Raw genomic sequence first — 25,280 nt, 5'->3', positions numbered from 1 at the left:
GCAGAAAGTTGCTGCACTTTGCAACCTTGTTTTGTCCGTTTCTTCTTTATTGCAGTTGTTTCTATTTCTTTCCACTTTGTCAAAGCCCTACTGAAAGTCGGCTGGAAAATTGACTGTGGTGGATATTTGAGGTTGTTGCACAGGAGCATCCTATTAACAAAAACACGCTAGAACTGACAAAGGCTCTGAGAGGAACCCAAAACGTTCAAAAGGTAGAATTTGATTCACCTGTGGCCATGGCAAAAGACCGCATCACCTGCATCTATTAATATGGATCAGTCATTTTTGTGGGCAAAATTGTGTTTGCACACATTTCAAACACTTTAACGACATGTTTCCTAATATCAGTTAAATATAAATGTACGCATAAATACGAAGCCGAGAACAGTCTACCCTGCTCCCCCCCCCCTTTTCTCATAATCACGACATCTACATCTACGATCTACATCCACGACATCTCCGTTATCACAAGAAAACAAGGTTTTTTTCTTATGATAAAAGACCAAGTCCTGAGTGACACAGTCCTTCCAGCCTGCCCCTCTCATCCATCATTCTGTAACCATGTAGAATGCCTGCTCCTCTCATCCCATCACTGATGAAATTGACAATAACAGCAGGACCACTGAACTGCAGCCGCCTGCACAGCTGTAGCCGGGCAGACCCTCTCCTGAAATGAAAATAACTGATGTAAACATTGTTTATGACCGACTAGATTAGCACAATCTCTGCCTTAGTTAGACCACAAAGAAATGGATCCTTTGTAAATGTTCCGGTTCTTCTGCTGTTTGACATTATCTCTGAGAAACTGCTTTGTTTTGCTGCAGGTTGTAGACGAATGAAAGAAGCATGGTAGTAGACTAAGTTGGGCAGAATGGCTGTTTGGGTTAATGTTCTAGGTTCCGGAGGTCAGTGAAAGCACCGGGCAGAGAAGTTTGTTGGCCCTGGATTTGTCATTCATCCTTTTGTCGGGGTTTAGGTTTATAGGGTTCCGTTTTTGGTTGAATAAGGGAAATAAAGGGAGGCGGGCTGGTGGATGAGACGAAATTAAGGCGGTTGTGGAGCATAGCTCCATTACTAAATCAAAAACTTCTGGGGCGCATTTCTTTTGCTGTCGTTAAGAGTTGTTGGGCAGGCATTGGTAACGGCCTACAGTAACCATAGAATAAAGAGAATAACATGTTTCCATGGGCTGTAGGAAGTGGAATATTCATTGTCAGAGGACATCATGATGCAACACAAGCTTCTGCAGCAACAACTCATCTCTACGTCGGAAATGACCACTCTGAGTTGCATCAGTACAATTTTCTGTTACTCTGGGTTGAAATTCCTAAGCACTTGCTTGAATTGAGTGAAGCCACGAGGCTTTAATGTGTAACTTATGAAAAAAAGATCATTCAGGGGAGTTTGGCTAAAAGTTCACAGACCGATTCTGCCAAAGTTTAATTCAGCAAACTGCCAGGTGATGCAACGAGTCAGGAAAAGGTTCCTGTTGTTCTGATGTGAACCATTTTAGTGGCTGAAATGTTTACACTCATCTGAATAAAAACAGCATGAATCCCAAGTCTTCTGTAGAAAAGTGGGTTTATGTTGGAATCTAAGCATTTCCGAGTTAGAATTGGAACATTTTTAAAAATGTGCTGCTCAGTTATTTTACGTTTTTCATGAATCAATCAGGAAAATTAATGGATTCCTGAATAGATAAGATAGATTTGCTGAACTAGGAGCGGATCATAACTGTCCTGATGAACCAATAATTACAGTAAATTGGATTATTAATGCATTAGTAATGCACTTCTGGGGTGCAGGAATTGAATAACACATTAGGCCTTGAGTTGGGATGTAAGCTGTGAAGTACAGCAAAACTACTTTTGTTTTAGAAATGCAATTTTGAGTGCTACTGTGATCCATGGAAAACACAAAATGTGGAGTGTAGTTGTCCTTTATTCTGAAAAAAATAATAAAAAAATCCTCAGCTCTTGCATCTTTGGTGTGAAAAACGAATCAATTCCAACGCCTCTGTTGTTAAGAGCAATGATTGCATGAGCAGAAATCCTAAAAATGCATGTTATGAATGCAGATGTGAATGCAAAGCAGACACAGTTTCACCCTCAGGTGTTTCACAGAACATCCTTGAAGACGTTACTCACTCTGGATTGGGGAGAAGAAGACCTCGGATGTGGGTGCAGCTTTGGTCCACTTGTATTGAGGGACAGGTTTTCCGTGGTTGGACTTGCAGCTCAGAGTCACGTTGCCTCTCACCACGGGGTTTCCGGTCATGCGGCACACTGGGGGAGAAGGAGGGACTGCAGAGACAGATTCACTGGGTCAGCGCTGCAACTTAACATGTGAGAGATAAGAATCAACAGCACTGACCTCTTCTCCAGCATGTACATTAGTGTTAATCTGCTGCTGGCCATGTGAAAGATACTCAGGGCAGTGGGCACTCTATATGAAAATAAATAGGTGGTTCGACCCCTCTATATAATTTCCATCTGCTCTTGGAAGATAACTTCATAACTTTACAGCACTTCCAATTATCCAAACACCACTTTTTTTTATTATTTAAGTCTAAACCTAACATTTTCAAAGAATGCTCTGCTCCAAACTGTCTCACTATACCTTTGAAAAGTCTTCTGACACTGTGGACAGTTACCTTTGACGTTAAGCCTCATCTCTCCAGAAATGCCGTGACCTCCAGGGACGATGACATGGCAGAAGTAAAGACCCGAGTCGCTTTCCTGGGTTTTGTTGATGTAGATGGAGAGGTTGGCCGAGGGCATGGTCACACTAAAGCCAACTCTTTTGGTGAAATCATTGTGACCGTGCCCGACTTTACCTGAGCTGAAGTTTATCACCTGTGGGAAAATAAAACAACTTTAGTGGAACTGGCCTTAGCGGACCCAGAGAGGGGTCCATGCAAGATACAACCAAATCCTTTACAAAAAAATATAGATATTTTGAGCTGGAAAAAAAAAAGTTTGACTCTTTTGCAACAGCCATGTCAAGATGTGCAGATTAACCACATCCTTCATGAAGATAATCCTGACATGTACAGATGGTGGACGTTGAAATTTAGGCAGACTTTTCCCTTTGAGATAAGCTGGCAGGCATCACACGCTAAAATTATTTACCATGCGGACGCACAAACACACATGCTGTGGGACATATGTGCAGACATGAGCAATCTCCCCACAAGTTCATGTAAAGCAAAGCAAAACGTGCCATCGTTGTCCTTGTTAATAACCTGACTAATTCCCCTTTAACAATGGTTTCTATCTGCGCCTTGAAACTCAGCTTTCTGCAGCAGCTGTCAGGGATCAGCACAAATGTTGAGCTTCCTTGTAATGCTTTTAAAAAGGCTCTCCTTTCTGGTCCATAGAAGGTTACAGGGGGGTCATAACGGTAAAATTAGGCCAGCTTCAAGTTTGAAATAATATTCGACCACAAGAGCACATTCTACCTACAGAAAACTGACAATTTTAAAGATTAAAAGTATCATTTCTGCACAAAATATTGATGAAATTGTCAATATTTAAAGGTCAATTTATAAACACGTTAGGAGCAGCCGATCAAACCCTCTATAATTTTTTACATTTAATTTAAAAAAAAAAGTTTTTACTGTAAACTTGTTATCCTTTTTCAATCTCAGTTTGAATCTACCTGAAAGTGTTTTCTCAGGAATGTAGAATCAAATATTTTTCTGAATAAAGTTGCATTCCTTGAGCTTCTTTACAGCTCCTGCATACATCTACCCCCTCACCTGCTTGGACTCGTTCCCTGTAAAGTGCCAAATGACGGTGTTTTTGGAAATGTCCGAGCTGGGACTGTACCACGCCTGCAGCACCACCATCTGCCCCCTCACCACCTCCATCTCTTTGCTTGGCATCTCCACCTTCTGAGCATCACCTGAAAAACAAACAGCACAGTCACACATTTCGGTTTGACAGGTAGTTTTATTTAAAATCACAACATTAAATTGAGATTTTTGCAGCTGGATAACAAAGAAAGATTTCATCAAGTTGTAAACAATTGTGGGCATCAATAACCTTTTCAACTTTGTTTCAATGTTACAGCATCATTCAATCATATGGAACGGCAAAGAACAAGACAAACATTTTCAGGACAGGTTTCATGTTCTTTTTAAATATCACACTTAACAAAAAATGTCTAAATAAGCTTAAACGGATCTACTCAATAAAAATGTGTCGACACACAGAAAGGATGGAATGTGCTTGCAGGTGATTCAGGTACAGAGCTGAGAAAAAAGTTGGATTGTTTGTCACTTAAATGTTTCTGATTTTAAAAAGAAAAACTGCATTTTTAAAATAAAAATCGATAATTAGAAATGATTAAATAATATAAAAACGATATCTTAAATTAGGTTAAAACACAAGCAGCTGTGGTTTGTGACATGAATTGAAATGAACATAATCTACAACAAGGCATAATCACAGCCACACAATCTCGATGCAAACAATTAATCAGAACCTGACTGACGAAGTTAGGAGATCCACATACATCTATTATAAAATGTGAGCCACCCTCTAGAAATTAAGGAAGAAAACATTCCCAGAAGTGACCAATATTACCCCTAAAACATCCAAAAGGTCACCAAAGAGCTGAGAACAGAATCCTGAACTACAGAGGAACCGCAGACTACGCCTGACTCAGGCTAGAGTTTACGACTCATCCTATGAAGAAGAGACTGAGCAAAAATAGTCTGCATTCAGGAGCAGAAGACAACAAACCGCTATAAAGCTCATCTCAGCTTAAACAGAAAGTTCTTTATAATCTCAGAGACTTTTAAGACAAATATTTACCTTTTGAAAGTTCTGCATCAAATCTGTTATGATGGCAACACAGCTTCACAGAAAAAGAATGAATCACACCAACAGTAACATTTCATGGTGGTAGAGTGATGATATGGGGCAGTTTGGCTGGATCAGGACATTAAAGACTTACTGTGATAAATGGAGCCATGACTTCTGCAGTTTCCAAAAAAAAAAAGAAAAGAAAAAGGGAATTCTCTGGGAGGAGAACTTCCTCCATTTCGTCACATCCTCAAGCTGAGACATCTCAGTTCTTCAGAAGGACAATGCTCCAAAATCCAGCCCCATCAGTTTATTCTCTAAATGTTACTATTTCTCAAAAAACATACTGATTTAAGGACAAGAAACTAGTAAACTAGTAAAAATCCTGACCGGAATCTCAAACAGAGCTGTTGTTGCTCAGAAACAACACAGTGCATCTTAAATACGACAATTATACCTTTGTTTCCTAATAAAAAGCCTTTCTTTTTACACCAAATTTTGTACTTGTGTTTTATATTTAACATATAAATGTGCTAGATGATCCAAAAAACACAAGTGTGACAAAAAATGCAAACAACATCTATCAGCAGGTGGACCTACAGTTTATGTCCACCCAACTGCACCTTACCTAAATAAATACAAGATACTAGATAAACCTTTAAAAGCAAACAAAGTCGTTTACATCTAAAAGTTGCTATGCAAGGCTGCATCTGTATGAAAGATGTCAAACAACATCGTTATGAAGGTTCTGCAGCCAACAAGTGAACATTTTTTTTTCCATTAGGTCTCCATGCACGTCACCACATCTCTGTTCTGAGTCTAAAGAAGAACAATTCCTTAATATTTCCAAAAGATTTCAATGCAAAAATATCAGAAAATCTAGGTGGTAGAATCAGGGTTCTATATTAACACCCACCCACCCAGCAAACGTGGGTAAAACCTCAATTTGGTAGGCGGGAAAACCGTGTCACTAGCCCCTTTGGCAGGTGAGGCTTTGCTCATCATCTCTGACAGGGGGCTCAAACTCACAACCATGACTTTTAAGTGTCTGCCCCCCCCTCAGTGGCGGTTCTACACTAACTTACTCCCTGGGCGAGTAACCCCACCAGCGCCCCCCCCCCCCCCCCACACACACACACACGCACACATACAAAATTTGACAACATCCTGCTGTGTTCCCTATCTTCTATTTAGCCATTTTACACAAAAAATGCATGAATTTTCTAGACTCGTATTACAGGGGGGTCAAACTCAGTCACACAGGGGCCTAAGTTAAAAACACGCTTAAGGTTTTGGGCCGAAGAAGATAAATGTTTACTGAACACACTAAAGCTAAACTTTTAAACCTTTTAAACTGAACTTTTTGAACATAAATATGAATAAAAACAGGAACACAAGTTAAACCTTAAATAAGTTGTAATATTTTGTTCTCCATATAAATATATTCTGTCAAAATTATACAAATATGAACATGCTGCAGGACAAAAAGCAAAGAAAGCCTGGAAATATTAATAAGAAATTATATCAAATAATTCCATTTTTTTGCTCTTTCATCATTTTTTAGAGAAATTTTTTTTAGAGCTGGACTCCTGCTTCATTTTTAGCAATAATTTCTTAATGTGTGACGTCCTGCGTGTGTCTTTGTGAAGCATATCAGAGGGATTAGATCTAAAAAATAAAACTTATTGTGATTAATATGTTTAGGTCTTATGAAACATTAAAGACTAAATCATAGAACTCATCAGTGTGATTACTCCAGAAATATTTGGCATTTCCCTAAATTCGTGCAACACCAACAGTAGAAATCCTCCAAAAAAACTCAATCCATAAAAAATGGTCTGCCCGCACCACCCCTCCCCCTCCCCTTCCCTCTGACACACGCGGCTCCGTCTCTATGACGGGAAGCGCAGCTGCGGCCCAGAGTTGATTGTTAGATAGAAAATGACTCACAATCACCTGTTAGTGTGATTCAGCCAGCCACCGGCGAGTTGCGCTCCCCTCTCGAGTTTTTTGACTTATGTTCCAAAGACTACCGCAAAGAGGTGTGGCCGCAAGCGTCTTGCAGCAGAGGGCGGTGGTCACGTGCGCATCGGGTCTGCTGTGTCGGAGCAAAGAATTGTGGGAAATAATCTCCATTGCCTGCTTTTTTCGAAATTGGGTTGAGCACGGGTGTTTGTTCTGCCTATTTCCTTTTCATGTGCCTGTTTTACGTTGTTTCACTCTGAGATATTCTTTTTTTTTTTTTTTTTTTTTTTTTTTTTTTTTTTTGCACCATAAGTGTGAAGAGCAAGTAGGAGGAAGACATTCTGAAGAGTCTGATGTGTCAAACAAAAAGCGTTAAGTGTCGGCTGCTGAAGCAATTTCAAATTAAAAGCTCGAAGCTTCCTCTTTGAATATAGTATGTAGCACATTAGGTGTAACGCCTCAGGCACGGCAAATGCCGCCCCCTATGAAGTGCCGCCCTGGGCGACCGCCCACATCGCCCATATCAAAAACCGCCACTGCCCCCCCTACTTGGCTACCACCAACATCCCTCCCAGATTTGGTTCAAGCATTTAATTCAGACTTTATTGAGTAGATTTATTAGTCACACACATCAGCAGGTGGTGCATTCAGGGGCTGCATGGAATTTCTGCACTGAGGTGCTTTCATTAAGAGCTGCACTCAGTGCATTGGTCATTTCTAGCATTTGCTCTCACTGACATCCGCCAACACAAACAGAGTCACTTGTTGCTCCATGTCATTGTAACTCTTTGAAATGACCAAGACCAACAACTACAGCACACTGATCTATAAGAACACACACAATATTGCAAAATGTTGCACATATTTCAACATATGCAGGCTTTTTCTATGCAGGAGATTAAAAAAAAAACATTTTATCACTAGTTTTAATCTTTATAAAAATGTATTGCATTCAATAATAAAAGGTTGTCTTCTTTTAAATAAATGCAATATGCTTCCATAAAAAATATATCAAAAATAATTTTAAAAAATATCTTGAAAAATTGACTGTGGACTGCATTGACTAGAAACAAAAAATACAGATACAATACATATCAATATGTCAATATTTAATACCTCCCCAACGTTTTACTAAGTAAAGATGTAGATAAAATAAGTCAATCCTTTAAAGAAAGTTCTGTATTCAGAACATTTTTTAAAATATCTTTAATTAAAATAACGTGTAATTTCTCTAATGTTATAAAACCTGACTACACTTTCAATTATTATTAGTATTTTGTTTTAATAAGAGAATAATCATCAACTTTATAAATGAAGGGAATAACTTTTTTGTTTTTAAATACACAATACACTAATTTTGCCGGTAATAATAATAATAATAATAATAATAATAATAATAATAATAATGGATTGGATTTATCTGGGCTTTTCCAGATTGTCAAAATGCTTACATTGTGTCCATTATTCATTCATTTCTCATTCATAGTGGGTGATGGTGAGCTACTGACGTAGCCACAGCTGACAGAGGTAGACTTCGGATGTTAGCGGCCACCCTGGCTAGTAACCGAAAAAGTTAATTTAGATCCCTGGTTAGAATTACAAACAACAACAAGAAAAACCCAAAAATTGACTTTCTTTTAAAATGTTCTCTACTTGTTGTGTTTTACTGACATAAAATGGATTAAATTGAGTTAGTTATACAAAAGTAAGGGCAAAGAAATAATAATTTAGGCTTTCAGATGCCAGTTCTCAAACTAAACGGACATATTATAAATTCCTCAAATATGCTCCCTAAAAAAACAAAGTAAATTTAACATCCAGCTAATCTAATCAAACAATAAAAAGAGAGAATTGGAACTGTAGGAATAAAATTGATTTAGTTATTGTTTAACCTTCAATAGAAATCCAAGTTTACAACAATTACAAAAACACAAGTATTAAAACTACTTCAGCTATTAAAAAAATCAACAGTAAAAAGCAAAACCCCACCTGGATCCCTAATATCTGACTAGCGTAATTTTTTTTAAAGGAAAATGTAATTTTGGGTTTCCAAAGGATTCTGTCACAACTACCGTTTAGCATCAACAAGAACTGAGCAGCAGCCTCCATCTCTGAACTGTTTACTGGCTACAAAAACATGAGGAAAGATTATCTTTGCACTTATCCAATGCTTTTTTATGGAGAGGGGGAGAAAAAGCCTTTGCAGGAAAATATGAGGATAGAAACAGAGAGGATATCTGACTCACAGGGCTCCCAGTCACCCGAACCAGACAGCTGAAGCTGGATCAGCTGATCCCAGCACCCAGAGTCCGTCTGCGTCTCCAGTTTGAAGCTTGGTTGAATATCTAAAGCAAGAAATGAAAAAAGAGCTACTGCTGCCGCTAAACCCCTCAGCCGCAGACAAGAAAAGTATCCTGCATAGACGGTTGCGAAGGGATCATGGGTAGGTAAAGATGAAAGAGGGGGAGTGGTATGATCCATCAACAGCAAGCCCAGATCTCTAAATCTCTACAGCGCGGCACGCCTTCTTTCTTTTCCAGACTCAAAGCTGTTTGAGGAGAATTAGGAGGTGGGTGTTGTTGGAGGGGTCAAAGGTCCACGGGGTGAAAAAAAAAATTTAAAAAAAGAGACAAAATGTGCACATTTTTCAGAAAGCGCCAGAAAGAACAAGATTCCTTGTTCACCAGCACTTGTTTATCATTTGTGTTTTTGTGACGGTAGCCTTCTTATTCCTCGTGGGACATCCTAAGCCCACGGCCGGGTTCCCTTCATTTCTGAAAATCTGAGTCTGGTAAGTCCTGCCCACTAATCCCTGAACAATCCCAATCTCAATCCTCTCACCTCACGTGAGCAAAATAGATCAGGCGGGCATGAATATGATGCAAGTCCCAGTTACTTGTCATACTGCTTATGTTATGATAGCAGTTCTTCTCGATGCGTCACAAAAGCACTTTGTCTTTATTCAGGTTATGTGATTTATTTTGGGTCTGGCTGTGATTTGAATGAGGAATACATGCAGAATATTTAATAGAAACTGTTCCCTTTCCAAACGCTTCTAGAAATGGCAACTTTTTAAAGATAAATACAAACTTTTAGACCTCAAGTTAAAAATTCCTTTACCACGATGCACCTTAAATAACTTTTTGGTTATGTGTTTTATAATTTGGACTAAAAACAAAATAAAACTAAACCTTTTAGCAATGCAATGGAAAAAATAAAGTCAGAAAGTGCATATTTTAATAATAATATTACTAAAAATAATATTAGGGAGAAGAAGAATAGCAGTGAAACAATAACTTATTGTCTGTGTTTGGTGTGTATGTAAAATGAAACCATCAGCTCCTACACAAACACACTCACTACATAAAATAGAACTTGTAATAGTATTTCTTTGTTTCATATGTAATGACAACATAAATGTGAATAAATTAATTGATCACAGGATATATTTTGTATTTGATGAAATCTGTAAATTATAAAACTTCTATTGGATGAGATTCAAACCACCAAACTGAAAAGACTGAGGTGTTGCTGTGTCTTCGTTTACTGTCATCTTGTCGTCTATTGTAACTGTTGTCTGAGGAACAGTGATGTTTAAGTTTGGTTTAATGCTTAAGGAAACCAGGAAGCGAACAGTTTCATAGTGTAAAATGATCCACAGCCCTATGTTTGACTTTTGAAAGAAGAAAGAAAAGCATTTTTTAAAACCTGTTATAACTCTCAGTTGTTTCTTAACTTTACGGATAATATTTACCAGCTGCATTTATTGTAAAAGTATTCTTAAATGAACTATCCCAAAACATTGTTTTTATTTTTTAAATAGATCTCAGAATCAAATGACTTGAATGACTTGGGACAAGAAGCCATCACCAGTGGCTGAGGCGGTATCAGTTGTTTCATGTTCACCAAGCACAACCAGTTCATCTTTTCAACGTGGAACACAAAATGAAAAGCCAAAAACCGTCCTCATCTATTATTAAGACTACATCCTCCATGTATGCTCATGTCAGCGGGGCCAGACAACAAATCCATCTTCTGGTCATGTATGCATGAGATTACTATCTTTAACATCCTCACTGTCATGTCAGCATGCTTTTGACTGATAATGTACAGCAAGGAGATGAAACATCAATTTTCAGATTTAAAGCACATCTTTATTCCTCTCAAACCCTCTGATTTCCTCTGCAAACACTAAAGAAGTCTCTGTTCAATACAGAGAGGCTACAGACTTGATATGAATGAATTCTAAAGGGGGTGCAGGACATGTGCAGTCAGTCAAATTTTGAATGGTCCAAAAATACCCTGATAAAGTGGGATCATGTCATGCAGTGCCCTCCCTCCAGACTACTCTTGCATTTCTTTGAGTAGGTTTATCCTCAGAACTGTGCCACCAATTGTTTATTAAATGCAGCAAAATCTTCACTAATCCACGACCTTTCCATCTGGGGAGTGTTTGTGTGCGCAGACGAGCCTGCAGTTCAAGATGTGGATATGAAACGGAATTCAACCCAAATCCTTGGGAAGTTTAAAAAAATCTGGAGTGGTTCATGAAGATGATAATGATATGATGTGTTGTGGCCTCGTTTGACTATGTCCTGATTACATTTTGCCACTGGCTACAATTCCAGCCATGGTTTATTTCTACTAATTGGATTCCTTTTTTTTCTTCTTAAAGAAAACTGTTTTCTTTCTTCTTTTCTGCTGCACATTTGCAATGTAAAGGACTCAAAAACGTTACCCCGCAGCGACACATTAACTAAATAATCACAAAGTTATCCGTGTTTGAGTTGGGGCACTTGTTTATAAGAAATGTGCATTTGCTGCAATATTCTTTGCCGTCTATAGGGGGAAGCAGAATACTATGAAAAAGACACCTGATGATGAAATAAAAAACAACTCAGGAAAAAATTAAGACCCATCCATCTAAAAGCAAAAGTAATGAAGTAAAGTTTGCTTAATTTGGGTAAAAAATGGCCATTTCTAAACCAAAAATATGCAGAAATCCATGCATTTATGGCAGTTTCTTGCATTAAAAAAGAATCCACATTTGATCATCTAACAAGGCATCTTAATCTGATGCTGCTGTTATGATCAAGTGAGGGATAAAAAGTCAGTCCCTCTCTCAAAGCCCTCAGGGAGCCATGTTAGGCTTGTGTGAAGATAAACTGATCCTCTTTAACCAGCCGCACTCTATCTCCCGGAGTAATCTCTGCTTCCACCCATGTCTGTCCCTCATGTGAGGCTCTCTGTGGAGCTAAAGCTTTAGATGGAGCTCAGATTTATCCTCCATGTACACCTCTTCTCTCCAAGTTCATAAAACGCTATGCCTCGTTTTACTGTCCTTTTTCTTGGATGTGATCTAAAGAGGCAAAAACAAAAGCTCATTTTCCAGCAGCTGTTCATGCCAACATGTTTATTATTCATAAACTTTTTGAAGGGTTTTGCTTTGATTTAGATTAGGGTAGAATTTGTAATTTATTCACCAGTGAAAGGTCCATCCAAAAAAAAGTTTCTACTGATCAAAATTGCCACAGTAAAATGGGATTTACTGTTGACAAAATACTGCTTTTTTTTTTACTGCACACCATTTATTTAAATAAAAAAGTTTGAGAGCCTACTAAGAAATATTTAAAATGTTTTGCATGAATGTATGTCTACATTTTCCAACACCATCCAGATGAAGCTGATCAGAACATCAGTTATAGTCCAGTTTTTCCTAACATGGTTTCCTCTCTCCCCTTGCCAGAGTCCCGTCTGTCTGACTGATTGCAGAATGGTTACTAGTGAGAGGCATGTCGGGCGGCAGCTGTCAGCCATTCACAGCCACATCCTGGAGAAGAAGCCTGCTACCTGCTGCTCTGCGTCCAAACTGTAGACTAAGTTTAACAGCTAGTTAAATTCCAGCTATTTCTGAGAAGAAGAAAAAAAAGATGGTGAATCAGATTTTTAGACAAGGGCCAAAAAAAGGTCCTTTCGATAGACTTTAGTTATTTTCTGCAGCTGGTAACATAGCCAACTAACACTTAAGGTACATTCAAAGGGTTCATCTGGGTTTAAAAAGAACAGTAACTGAGGTTGAGTCAGTTCAGTGGGTTGAAATGGTTTGGCTTGACTTGTAAAAAAGGTTTATCTCCATTAATTCTACTATAAGCTTTACCTCACATTTACATGACTTTAGAGTTAGAGTCAAACAGGTCTTAAAAAGTGGGTGCATTTTATAAATTACTTAAATGCCCCTTGCCTTAAAAACTCCCGCCTCCATTATATATAGTGAAAGGCTCTCTTCTGAAACATCTCTAATGAACTGCAGATTTCCTGAGCCACTTTTTATGCAAATCTGATCTATGCTGGCATCTTTGAAAGTTTTAGCAGACAGGGGCTAATGGTGAATGTGACACATTGCATTTCCGGCATGACTACATTGGCTCATATGCTCCACTTGGATGGTTAGCAGGCTGTAAAGTCAGCTGCTTTACTGTCTAGTCAGAAGAACACTCAAAAAGCAACCCCTTGTTCCACTTTTGGATTTTTTTCTTTTACTTAACAGTTTTACGCCAATCTTGGAACTGTTTTCTCTAATATCTATCAACTTTTTGGTCTCTATAATAAAACAAAAGAGTCAACACTGCTGCAAAGGAGTGGCTTCTGAGCTCCACTATGGATCTACCTCAGAGGGATGTTTAAGCGTCAAAAATGATCCCATAAATGGCCCAGCACGCCAGAAACAACAACATCATAATAAATTATTCAAGCAAATTTTCCTTTTGGCTCATTGGAAATTTTGATTAGATGAAAAATGAAATATGGATGACTATAATGTAACTGGAAATCAAGAAACAAACTGATCTCATGGTGATTTCTGGGTTTGCTGAAGGTAAAATGAGGGCAAGCATGAACAGAGACCGTAAGCGAGCCAGAAAATATTCCCCAATGTTTAGATGGACAACATGGACAGGAATGTGGGACAGCAAAATCGCTACACTGCATATCTAACTGACCCTCCAGGCATCAAGCAGATGGTGTTTCAATAATAAATATTTGGAGAAGGTTCCTTTCAATTGGATTACATTAGTGTAATCTCTGCAGTATTTTAAACCATTTTGAGTGTGCTCTGTCATCACTGTCTCTTTAATCCCTCTTAACTTTTGATTGTGTCGATATTGATTCTCCCCATACACACAACTCAAATCTCTCATCACCTTTTGATCCTGGATTAATAACAAAACATAAAACATTAGACAGTGGAATAAGCTAAACTGTTTATTTTTTAATATCCTCTTTTAAGGTTTTCTATAAAACATTAAAGGGCTACGATCCTGAAAAACAACAAGTAAAACAACCTGCCACTTCAGCACCATGGACAGCCTCACGGTCCATCAGTTACTATGGAAACAATAATTGCCCTCCACATACACAATTTGAGGGCTTTTTTTCCCCAAAACAATAAGAATGATTTTTTTTTTTTTTTTTTTTTTTGCTGTATCGTTGCAGCCTTAAAAGAAAACGCAGGCAAAAATGTGATCTTCAGGCACAGAAAAAAGAAAATTACATTCCATTTAAAAGCGATTATAGACACTTTACTGGCTCGGCTCCTTTGTGCCTGTTGCAGCCTTAGTGACATTACTAAAGGTCACAGACACCAAACAAGGTAGAAAATAGCCCACACTTGTTATTTTGGTCTGCTGGTCTTGTGAATGATTTGAGCAATAATCTCATTGTGTCTCAAGCACTTGCTTTCAGATGTGTGGCCTTGTAAATGTCAACATAGACACTACAATGCCTAAAGTCCCCCTCCGTTGGAAAATCGTGTTTTGAGTTATTGACATGTACTTGTGGCATTTTTCTTATAAAAGGGAACAAATACAATAAAAAAATCATTTAATTTTTGCATTTCTAAGTATTTCTCCTTTTAAATCGCTGTTAATGAAACTGTTGCAAAGATGCTGGGTTTGAATTAACAAACTGTTGTGATGTCACAACGGCCCAGTAGTGCACGGGCTTCGCACAAGCTCCCTGATCTGCCCCGTCCAGCGTGTACAAGCTCAGGTGTGAGAGAAGAGAAGATGGCACATTGCTGCGTTGCCAACATTAATTTTAAGTGCGTCCAAGGCTGAATTTTGTTGTTGGCTGCACATAAAATTTAACTTAAAATTCTAATTATTATTATTTATTCATTGGGTATTTATTTGGTGTATAGAACTGAGTGACTGTTGTCGATGCTCCAGACAAATTTTTCGTTTTTTCACTGACAATGACAAATAAAAACTTGAATCTTGAATCAAATGTGTTCTTCAAATTTGTGTTCTCTCTCTGACCGAGTTTGAAAGCTTGTTGTCCCGCATTAAACAAGAAAAAAAAAAAAAGGGGGACCTTTATTACTATTGCCTCGATGAAAATAAGAAAAATATAAAGTTCAGGAGGCCTGAGCAGGCTCCCCATGTCGCTCCATCAGTCCTGCGACAGACTGACCACGTTGTACCTGCCTTCATTTTGGTTCAGATGGGTTCCGAATCACGCAGCGTGGCTGAAATCCCGCTGCTGCAAGACCTTTGCTCCGCACCTGCCGATGGACTTCAGATCGCGTCTGTACCATTGTCATGAAACTGGCCGCCTCTACCACGCAATTCGCGTTCAGTGTGAACGCAGCTTAAACGTAACCAGTAATCCTAAACTTAAGCCTTCCTCTGGGTCCGTGCAGCCAAGAAAAGAGTTCAGCACTGGTCGCACATATTTGGAAAATTACGTGCGTATAAACACTTTCTCTGTGGCATTTCATTGTATTTGCTGTGCATTCAACAATTTTCAGAGTTTCTGAGTCTGTCAGTCGATGTCGTTTGTGCTCCCCCCTTGTGTCAAGCTCATGCTACAAAGACGCAGCTAGCAAAAAGGGGGGGTCGAGGGCGGAGCTACTCAGCTCACCCACTCAGCACACCCATGTAGAGGAGATTTTGGCAACAGAGTCTTCAGATAAACATTAAATATGGCTTTTAAAGACATTTAAGTTTTGGTTTAAAACTTCATAATCATAATTAAAACACCACTGATAATGTTTATATTTAAAAAATTGTCATGGGGGAGTTTAAAGATGCTCTTTTTGTGTATCCAACAGAAATGTTGTAATCAGTAAAATAGAATATCATCGGTATATGCATACATTTCTCATAAAACTTATGTAACACTAAATGTGCAGAGTTTGATGGAGTTTTGTTGGAGATATGTAGTGCATGGATTAGGATTTCAGGTAAAATGTTTCATCTATAGGACAACTTGACTTTTTCTCGAGTGAGATGCTTTTCTACTTTAAATTACTAAAATTGTGTTATTTCAAACTTGTGGCAAATTAGACAAAAGCTATTTTATATTACTAATACTTGGTGCTTTCTGCTGTCACAACCTCTGATGATCATTCAGAACATGTCAAACAGCCCATTCATTCATTACATAACCGACGCATGTGTTTCTGTACTTCTGGTCTTTCCTCTGCTCTATACAGGGGCTTACTAGAGCTCAGGAATATTCTGAGCCTTTTTACACGCCACTCAGTTGTACTCTGGACTCTCACAGCAGTTTTATTTTGTATGGATGTTTAAGCATGTACAGCTTCGTTTGCAGTTCCGGCAGTTATGTTCACACCTGGACTGGTCCTTTTTTCTTCTTCATACAAGATATATTTAACCACAATAATCACTAAGTTTAAACATATCACAGAAACATAAAAATACATGCAAAAATCACACCAAAGCACACATGTTATAAGTGCTAGTCAAAATAAAAGACTTGTCTGCAAATATTACTTGCTGGAAATAGCGCAAGGAAAACATACAAGCATGGCTGCATTAGCTGATTACTTCTTGTGGTTCTGTCTGTTTTGGACCAGTGGATGTCATGGGCCACTACATCCCAGCTGCCCTACCCAAGTCCCCTAGTACTCTATCAGCACCCTCCTCCTCTAGCCCGCTCTTATGTTCTAGTGGCAGGACATAAAAGGCAAACTGGGGGTTTAAATGGGTCTGCACGATTACAACAGAAGTGAGAACATAACCTCCATGCTGCCCTCCACACCAGCGCTGGTCTTTGAAGGAGATATTTATAAATCATTAGTGTGGCAGTTGGGCGAGAGTTGGCTTTTTTATCTTCCAGATCTGTCATGTGTTACCAAGCACATGACAGACTATGCTGACAAGAGTGATAGAGCAAGGACTGATTGAGCTGCTGCAGTCCAGGGTCTAAGGATGACACCCCCCACCCCCCAGTGCTTCACTACTTTCCTGCCCAGGGGAATACAGGAAGGGTTTAATGCAGTGAGTCTATAATTAAGATGCTGAGATATCTGATTTCTGATATCTACTGAGCCCTCACCAGAGAGGAATTACAGGATGATGCTCATTATCTGCACACAACATCAGACGCCTCGCAGAGTTCATCGCTAAAGAGGCGTGAGATGAGATTTCACAAACTTAAGGGAGGTTTTTGGTAGATTTAAAATGACTTTTTTCATCTTTATAGACAAAACGGTTTAAAGTAAATCAGCTCTCACAAATATGTCCAATAAAATATAATTTAATGTACATTAACAGTACATTGGAGCTATAAATTATGCTGCAAAGGTATTTCTTAAATTGCTTTCACCCCAAACACGATTCCCCCATCAGGGGCGTCCAGTCTCAATGTTAAATCAAAGTACAAACGCAATTCAGAGGTCCCGTGGTGCGTTTTGAGCGTCACGTATGGCGGTCTGGCAGCAGTGGATTTTGGACGATTAAATGTCTCAACTTTGGCGAAGAAGCCATGTCTACCAATCAGGGACTCAGCTTAAGCTAGTGATTTTGGACAGTGGATCCTGCTACATGCAGCTGGAGCAACAAATTTGATGCACATCGAAAGAAAGGTGGCGGACGCAAATTTCTCACGTTTGTTTTGAATGCAGCATAACACAAGTCATTAAAATTAAGAATTCCAGATACACTGCCACCCAAACATACAATCTGCTTCTACAAATATTTTTTAACAATTGGGTTGATAATTTCTATCAAACAAATGAGCAGCAAAAAGGTTGCAGAAGTTTTTTTTTTTGACAAATTGCATCCAAGATCTACATAATACTCAACCAAACTTCGTGAAGTTGAAAACTTTGTTGGACTGCAAAATTACCTCATGGTTTCAGTCAAAAAAAACCTGAAGTAATTTCATTTTGGCCCCTAGTCTTAGTCAAATTTAAATGATAGGAAGGTTTTTCCCTCAATTCACCTTACATCTTAATGCCTATCTTCACCTTTAGCAAGGAAATTAGATGATTAATTATTTACATTGCCTGGTGCCCAAGCCATTACATAGGCTAAATCAATATTTTAAAAAAATTCTAATAATAGCACGCCATTTTAAAATGTATTCAGGACAGGGAAGACTGAAATCACTGCAAGGATCCTTAAAGTGTGGGTTTTGGTAAACTGTTCAAAAAAGGGGCAGTGTGATGATTTAAATAAAAATCATATGTTCTGTAAAGTATAGGAGTATGGTTAATCAAAGTGTGTTCAAATCATTGTCCTCCAACAGGCTCAGATGCAGGCTCAGATGGTCGGTAGCCGTGACTCTGCTGGCCTTCGTCCTACCACTCATTACATCCAGCTGTCTAAGAGATGCACATGAACCCAACTAACCCTCCAGCCCACCCACCCACATGTCCACCTATAGGACAGCTGCAAGACCCTGATAGGAGAAAAGGCTGATGGAACAGGAAATAACCTGGAGCTTAGTTTAATACTGGTAGAGAGGAGGAAAAAAAACTCATAAAAAGGGAGCTGGGTTTGACTAACAATTTAGGAATAAAAAGCCTTCACTTCACTTTGATCATACAAATGGCTTTTAAATTGATGCTTTAATTCACCTGGTTTATAATCTTGTATGGCAACACAAAGGCTCTGTTGTTGACTTTCATATATATGGGATAAAGCTTAGTAGTAACTGACCATGCCTGGTCAAGAACACCAGTTCTATCTTTTGGCTGCTTCCTTTAGATGTCCCCACAGGGAATCATCCCCTCCATCTAATCCTATCCTCTGCATCCTCCTCACTCACACCAATTACCCTCATATCTTCCTCCCCTACATCCACGAACCTCCTCTTCGGTCTTCCTCTCGGCCTCCTTCCAGGCACTGCTAACCTCAGCATCCTTTTACCAACGTGCATGATTTCCATATTAGATTTGGTTTTTCTTTAGGTGCCTTTCCTGACGCAACCCCCTGCATTACCTCAGACTGGCACACTAAAAGCTCTAAAAAGAATTTCACTGCAGTTGCACTGTCTAGTCAAGAACATGCACAACCAGGTTTGTTCACATAGAACCTTTTCCAGCAGAGTCAACAGAACTGAGTGGTAAGGATTCACACCATCCAAGTTTCTGCTTAAATATTCTAAGCTGCACTTTTGTCTCATCAGTTACAGTTTGGACCTTAAATATGGAATGAGACCATCTCTGACCTTTGATAATAACAAATAATAACGTCAAATCTTTCTCATTCATCTTTCAGTTTTTTTTTCTCAAGCTAAATTGGATCATCTGCAATCTTTACAAATCAGTTATTCTCCAGAACATGGCAGTTCTGTGTCAGTAAGCCCCCCACCCCCACAGTTGGCAGTGCTTTTGTGCCGAGTGAAACGAGTCGCCGTTTCCTGTCCGACAAGCTCGCAAATCCCAGCATGACTGATGAGCAGGTAATTTCAGTCCTGCTTTAATTCCCTGCCGTTCATTACTGTGCTAATGTGACACTGTATTGATCCCTGTTAAAAAATGTTCTTCTCACAGCTCAGTCCAAGTGCCAGGCCAGTAACGGAGCGACTGCCTTACTGCTCTAAGGCAGGGGTCGGGAACCTTTTTGGCCAAGAGAGCCATAAACGCCACATATTTTGAAATGTAATTTCCAAAGAGCCATACAATAATTTAGCATCCCTTTCCCACACTGAGGCACGGAGACTTAACCTCTTTTAAGGTTCTTTATTCTGGTTACTGCAGACCGCAACAAATGCCGAACAATTAATTCAGCAACTCCTAAGTCTCTCCCGCCGAGACGAGAGCGCTTCTCCCAACTTTATATTCCCCTGCTCCCGTTCCCGCCCTCCCATTTCCCCTTTTCGGCCCATAGTTGAACCCCATTGGTCCAAACTCCCTAACAACAGGCTGAGCGACAGAACTGAGGGCCAATCAGATCTCTGCTTGATCGATGCGTTCCATGAACTCCAGAACTTTTAACGCGGCCCAACAGCCAAGTTAAACTCATTTACTACAATATGTTTAAAACTAAATATACAAGTGAATGTGTGCATTTGATGTAATTTCAACATTTTTAAAGTACAATAAGTCTGTGGATTCTTTTTAATAACATTGTTATGCTGTTGCTAATAAATGATGAGTATTTCTGGTGGTAGTTTTGCTGATGGTCTAGTCTGGTTGATACGTGGTGAGTTTCTGCTTCATGCAGACGTTGAGACTTTAAACGGGATCTTAGGTCTGAATGTTCTGTAGATGTGAGACAGACATGGAACCAAACAAACTCACACGCTGCAGTGAGTGACGGACAGCGGGTTTACGTTTTTACCATCCCTGCGCGATTCACCTGCTGCCCCCCCCCCTTCTTCCTCACACATCCCGTCCCCGAAACTGCACGCTCTTCCTCAGAGACGGGAGCGCGCAGTTTTAGGCACGGCAATTCACAGGTTTGAGGGTGGTACAAACTCTGTGAAATAATAGATAACAGTAAAGTGATAGTTTTCTCTCCAAGCACTGCTACTACTGCGCGCCTCTGGCATCGCATCGCGCCCGAGAAGGACTGGTCTAATGAAAAAATAAAAAGGTATAATTAAGGATTTGTCTGCGAGCCACATGTGACCATCAAAAGAGCCATATATGGCTCGCGAGCCATAGGGACCCGACCCCTGCTCTAAGGGATGTAAACTGGCGGGAGAGTTTAGGCCTTTCCTTTGATGAAATGTGTTACCGAATGCTCTGTGGTGCTGTCACTTCAACATATTTCACAATTTAAAACATCACTTTAATAATTAAATCTAAATTTAAAAAATAATAATTTATTTGTATTTTTAAACGTTTTTCTTAGGGAACAGAAAAAAATAAATAAAAAACTTAAATCCATATACTGCCTACTTGTAACTAATATAACAAGCCTGTCATAAAGTCTTAGGGTAAATGATTAGAGATAACATTCAGTTTTAGAAAATCTCAGAAGAAAAAGTGAAAAACAATGATTCTAAAGAATTTAGATTTTTATCAAGAACATTTGTTTGTAAAGCTCTGGGACTGACACATAACCGACATCTCTCCACCAATCCTGCCAACAGCTCTTAAGGCACCTTTCTGTACTTTAAGTTAAAATTGATCGTTATTTAAAGCAGAATCTAGCAGGATGAATAAATCTTTTCTTAATTGACTCTGAACTTGTTTGTTTACTGAAAATTTATGTAGAATCTGTTCCTCAACACATTCCTTTCGTGTTATATTCTGTTTTTATTTGAAACTTCTAGATATTTGAATGAAAACATGTGTCATTTTTGCAGAAAACAAATTATGAACGATGCAAAGGCTAGATGTCTTATTAAATAAAAGCAAAGTTTTTATTCTAAAACCATTTATATGAAATATAGACGTATAGAACCATGGTTAATAATGACTACTAATAAAGCTATTGCCCTTTTCCCACAACCTACAAGAGTCAAAGGACAGTAATATCCTATCCACACAAAAACACTCATTTCAACATCAATAAGACAGCCATGCACTGGGAGTAATGTGGGGTTCTGCATCCAGTCCAAAAAAAACACATCATGCATCAGGCTGAGAACATGAGATCAGAGGTAGCTCACTCTACGACAGACACTGAAAGCAAATAAACTAAAGGGTCAGATTACCCTTAAAAACTCTTCCACTCTGCCATACATCTCATCTTTGACAGCACCATCAGATTGCTTTTTTCTGTCATTAAGCACAGCTGAGCTGTGAACCCTCAGTCTGCAGAGACCCAACAGAGCTTTTAAGTACCTGCTGATACAAGTACCTATTATTATTCAGACAACTACTATTTATTTCATTTGAGAAAAGCTGGTAGCAGAAGCAAAGCAATGGTGATAACAACGACTGAGTTCAGGATGGATGGAGTAATTATCTATCAAAAGGATGAAAAAGAATATGGTACAATAACAACAAAGGAGCACAGCTGATGTCGTGTTTAGGATAGGTGAGAGCCCTGTAATCAACACGGATTATATCAAAGTGTAGAAGGATTTGATGGCCCCCCCGACACCCCCCGACAGGACAGATTAGGCATCAGAGGCTTTTAAGGGCTCTCGAGGGTCTTCGTCTCGCGAACACATTTGAATCTGTGCTTTTGTTACTGCAAGTGCTGGGATTAGATGGAGAACAGTTGCTCTCTTGAAAGCGGCCGTGTGGCATCTCTGTGTAATGGCCAAAGACATATGAAAGAGATTTATTTGTAATCCTCTTGAGCTACTTTACTGTTGTCCAACACAAAGTTGATGAATAAAAGGCTGTTGTCCTAATAGGCTAAATGTTTTACCAAGTGACATTTGCTCAACTGTGTAATCCAACACGTAATAAGGGAGGTGTGCAAAATTCAAAGTGCTCAATGCTACGTACAGAGAGGTCTTTTAATAGTTAGTAGTTAGTGCCAACAATATTCATATTTTCCCCATTTTTCTATATAAAAGACACGTATGAAGAAGTGTGATTCTTAAAAAAAATGGAGATTGTCGTATCAGTCAGTGCAGTGAGGAGGTGCAGGTGTTTGCCAAAAGATGATAAAACAAGCAGGTGCTCCTTTTTCACTTCATGGTCAAAGCTACAGTCTATCTGGTTGTACCATCCTCAATGGTACACCTGTTGGAATAGCAGGATATTTCCAGTTGGTTTGGTCCACATCAGTCGGCGGTTTGCTCCTGGGAGTGCAACATGTGAGAACAAATCAAACCAAAAGAAAGCTTAATATTTATTAGCATTCTTCTATGATTCAAACAGAGTCTGTGGGAGAACTAGTACTCCTACTAGTACTGTATTAGGAGTTATTCACTGCAAGGTTTCCTCTATGATTTTGATTATTTTCTAAGTTGCAATACAGAAATGTGATGAGTGTGACAAGATCCATCAACCCCATCCATAACATTTTTTTATAATAAAATCCTTTGGTTTTAAGGATTTGGGTTTAATGTCTTACCATATATTTTAGTTTACTTGCTGTCAATCTTTATAAACAGTTGGCAGCAAAGGGGTTAATCCTTTAATTCTGCAACAGTTCAATGGGGCACAGATTAGTTTGAATGAATGAGGTCATTGATAGAAGAAAACATGCACTTGATGAGAAAAAATAATGCACAAAGAATTTAAAAAAAAACACCTTCATTCTGTAGCTTTAGTTGTGCTTGAGTGCAGCTTTTGCTGTAAAGGTCTTCTGAGGACAAATACCAGTCCTTCATACTTCCAGCTATTACAGGCCAACATAAATTCATTTTAAAGACTTATTTGTATTATACGGCTGCGTGGAGTCAGCTGCCCTTTAACCCTTGCAGCCTCACACCCACTCTCTAGCCCGACTTCTCCTGTTCCACTCATGTCTATCTGCAACAGCTTTTCAGATAAGCGATCACTGTTTCTTAGGCCAGGTCGCTAAGCTGCCTCTCCTCTCTCTAATCTTATTATCAGCCCAAGCTGGCTTTGTCAGGGAGGAAGAAGGGATGGACAAAAGTCGCACACATGACAACATTATAGTGTGACCACTGTCATTTGACTTACAAGACAATCGCATTTCAGTGGAAAGACAGATTTGATTGTGAACATGTAAAGGCTTTATCAGCATGTTCAATAACTAAGAATCAATAAACGACAACATCTGTGTACATTAAACAGATAAAACTGTAAAATCTTCACAGTATTTCTTTAAATTGTTGACTTTATATCAGATCAAGAACTACAGAAATTAAAAAACAGTTTATAATTTTACCATTAGCAGATCATTTCTAAAAGAAAACTGCAAAAGCAACAATTGAATCTACACTGAGTATTGTAAAATTTTAAAATAATGAAAATCCTGGAAATGTATACTTTTTTCTTTTTATGTTTTGGCATTGTTAGGTTTTCCTGACTGCACTTTCTAGGCATCAATATAATATGTTGGTGTCTGTAATTTTCTTTTTCCTTAAATGATAAAATAAAGGCAAAAATGAACCCTAAAGTACTCTGCTGAAAATAGTCTCTTTGTTGCAAGATGTACAATCCAAGTGTGCAGTTATATTTAGAGGTGGAAAATACAGCTCTCACCTTTATTTAGATAACTAACCCATTAAAAGAAACTGACTTGAAGTAATAAGCCGGCAAGCAGCAAGTGAGTTGTATAAGTAACAGAGAGCAAAAGCCATTGTTATGGCCTTCAGTTAAACCTATTAGATGTTGGACAACGAGGGCTGACCTCTGCCTCCTCCCTGTCACCACAAAAGATGTTTAAGTACACGTCAGCTCCACTGATAACAACTGAATTCATGACTCAAAAGTTGGGAAAACTATCAACACTGAAGCCAAAACCACTGGTTTTATAATAATGTAATTTTATTTTTAACTGTGAAAGCACTTCACAGATAGCTAGTACAGCTAGCCTCCCCAGCTAGTTTTACAATGTAAAAGACATATTGAGAACTACCCAGTGCACGTATAAATATATATATTTATATACATATATATATAAAACCCACCACAAGATGGCCCAAAGTCTTTAAGTTTCAACATTTCTTACAAGTCAGATGGGTATGAGAACAAGTGAGGGGCAACTGTTGTGAACTGATGGAATTTAAATCTACTTAGCAGCCTGCAGTCTGGGTGATATGGCTAAAAAATAAAATCTGATTTTTCCATTCCGGATTTGATTTTAATGGATTTTTTTCCTCTCCCTGCCTTTATTTTTATTTAATTTATTTTTCTTTAACAAAAATTACAAATGTTGAAATATATTTAACAAATCTTTTATTTTAACAACTCCTTTGGAAATTGTTTCAAAACACAAATTTCAACTAAACAAAAGCTGTAAAAATGTTTGCAGAACAAAGCAGCAGATGTTTTGTGAGCTACAGCTAGCATGAGCATCTCATAAAGAGAAATACTAGAACGCACTCGGCAGAGCATTTTGGCAGCAAAAGCCTTGCGGTAGTAGCTCCCCTTTGATTGCTGCTGTTTTCACATCTGCGCTTTGCGAGCTACCTGGCGGACTGACATTACTCCAAACAACGGAAGCGCAAGAGAGCAGAGAGCTGGGAAAATAAAATCTAGATTTTCCCAAAATATATAGTCTAAAATAATAAATTCAAATTAATGGAATCAACTGATTGATCGCCCAGCCCTAGCCTGCAGGAACCATTTCACAACACTATAAAATAGGAAAAAAAAGAAGGTGGCATAGAAAGTTAACCTGTAAAGAGCAAACACGTCTCAGGAATCTG

At 38.7% G+C, this 25,280-nt stretch overlaps 1 protein-coding gene across 3 annotated transcripts in view; it reads right to left on the bottom strand.

The window, feature by feature from the left end:
* The window catches only part of esamb (endothelial cell adhesion molecule b), a 56,207-nt gene that overhangs the window by 7,202 nt on the left and 23,725 nt on the right, over window positions 1-25,280 (bottom strand). Inside the window, exons 1-4 of one of the 3 annotated variants that reach the window (XM_004075591.5) lie at window positions 9,023-9,362; window positions 3,761-3,906; window positions 2,654-2,855; window positions 2,148-2,303 (exon numbers count right to left, since the gene is read on the bottom strand). In XM_004075591.5, coding sequence (XP_004075639.2) covers window positions 2,148-2,303; window positions 2,654-2,855; window positions 3,761-3,906; window positions 9,023-9,257 — 739 coding nt within the window. In that variant the 5' untranslated portion in view covers window positions 9,258-9,362. Of the gene's footprint in view, window positions 1-2,147; window positions 2,304-2,653; window positions 2,856-3,760; window positions 3,907-4,962; window positions 4,985-9,022; window positions 9,363-25,280 lie in introns of those variants that run through there. The other 2 variants (XM_078929369.1, XM_078929368.1) reach the window with 2 other exon arrangements.

The sequence above is a fragment of the Oryzias latipes genome, chromosome 13, assembly GCF_053564925.1.
Source record: "Oryzias latipes strain Hd-rR chromosome 13, Olatipes_Hd-rR_3.1".
NCBI lineage: Eukaryota > Metazoa > Chordata > Actinopteri > Beloniformes > Adrianichthyidae > Oryzias > Oryzias latipes.
Note: the sequence above shows the minus strand (reverse complement) of the source record. Positions and strands in the feature narration are given on the sequence as shown.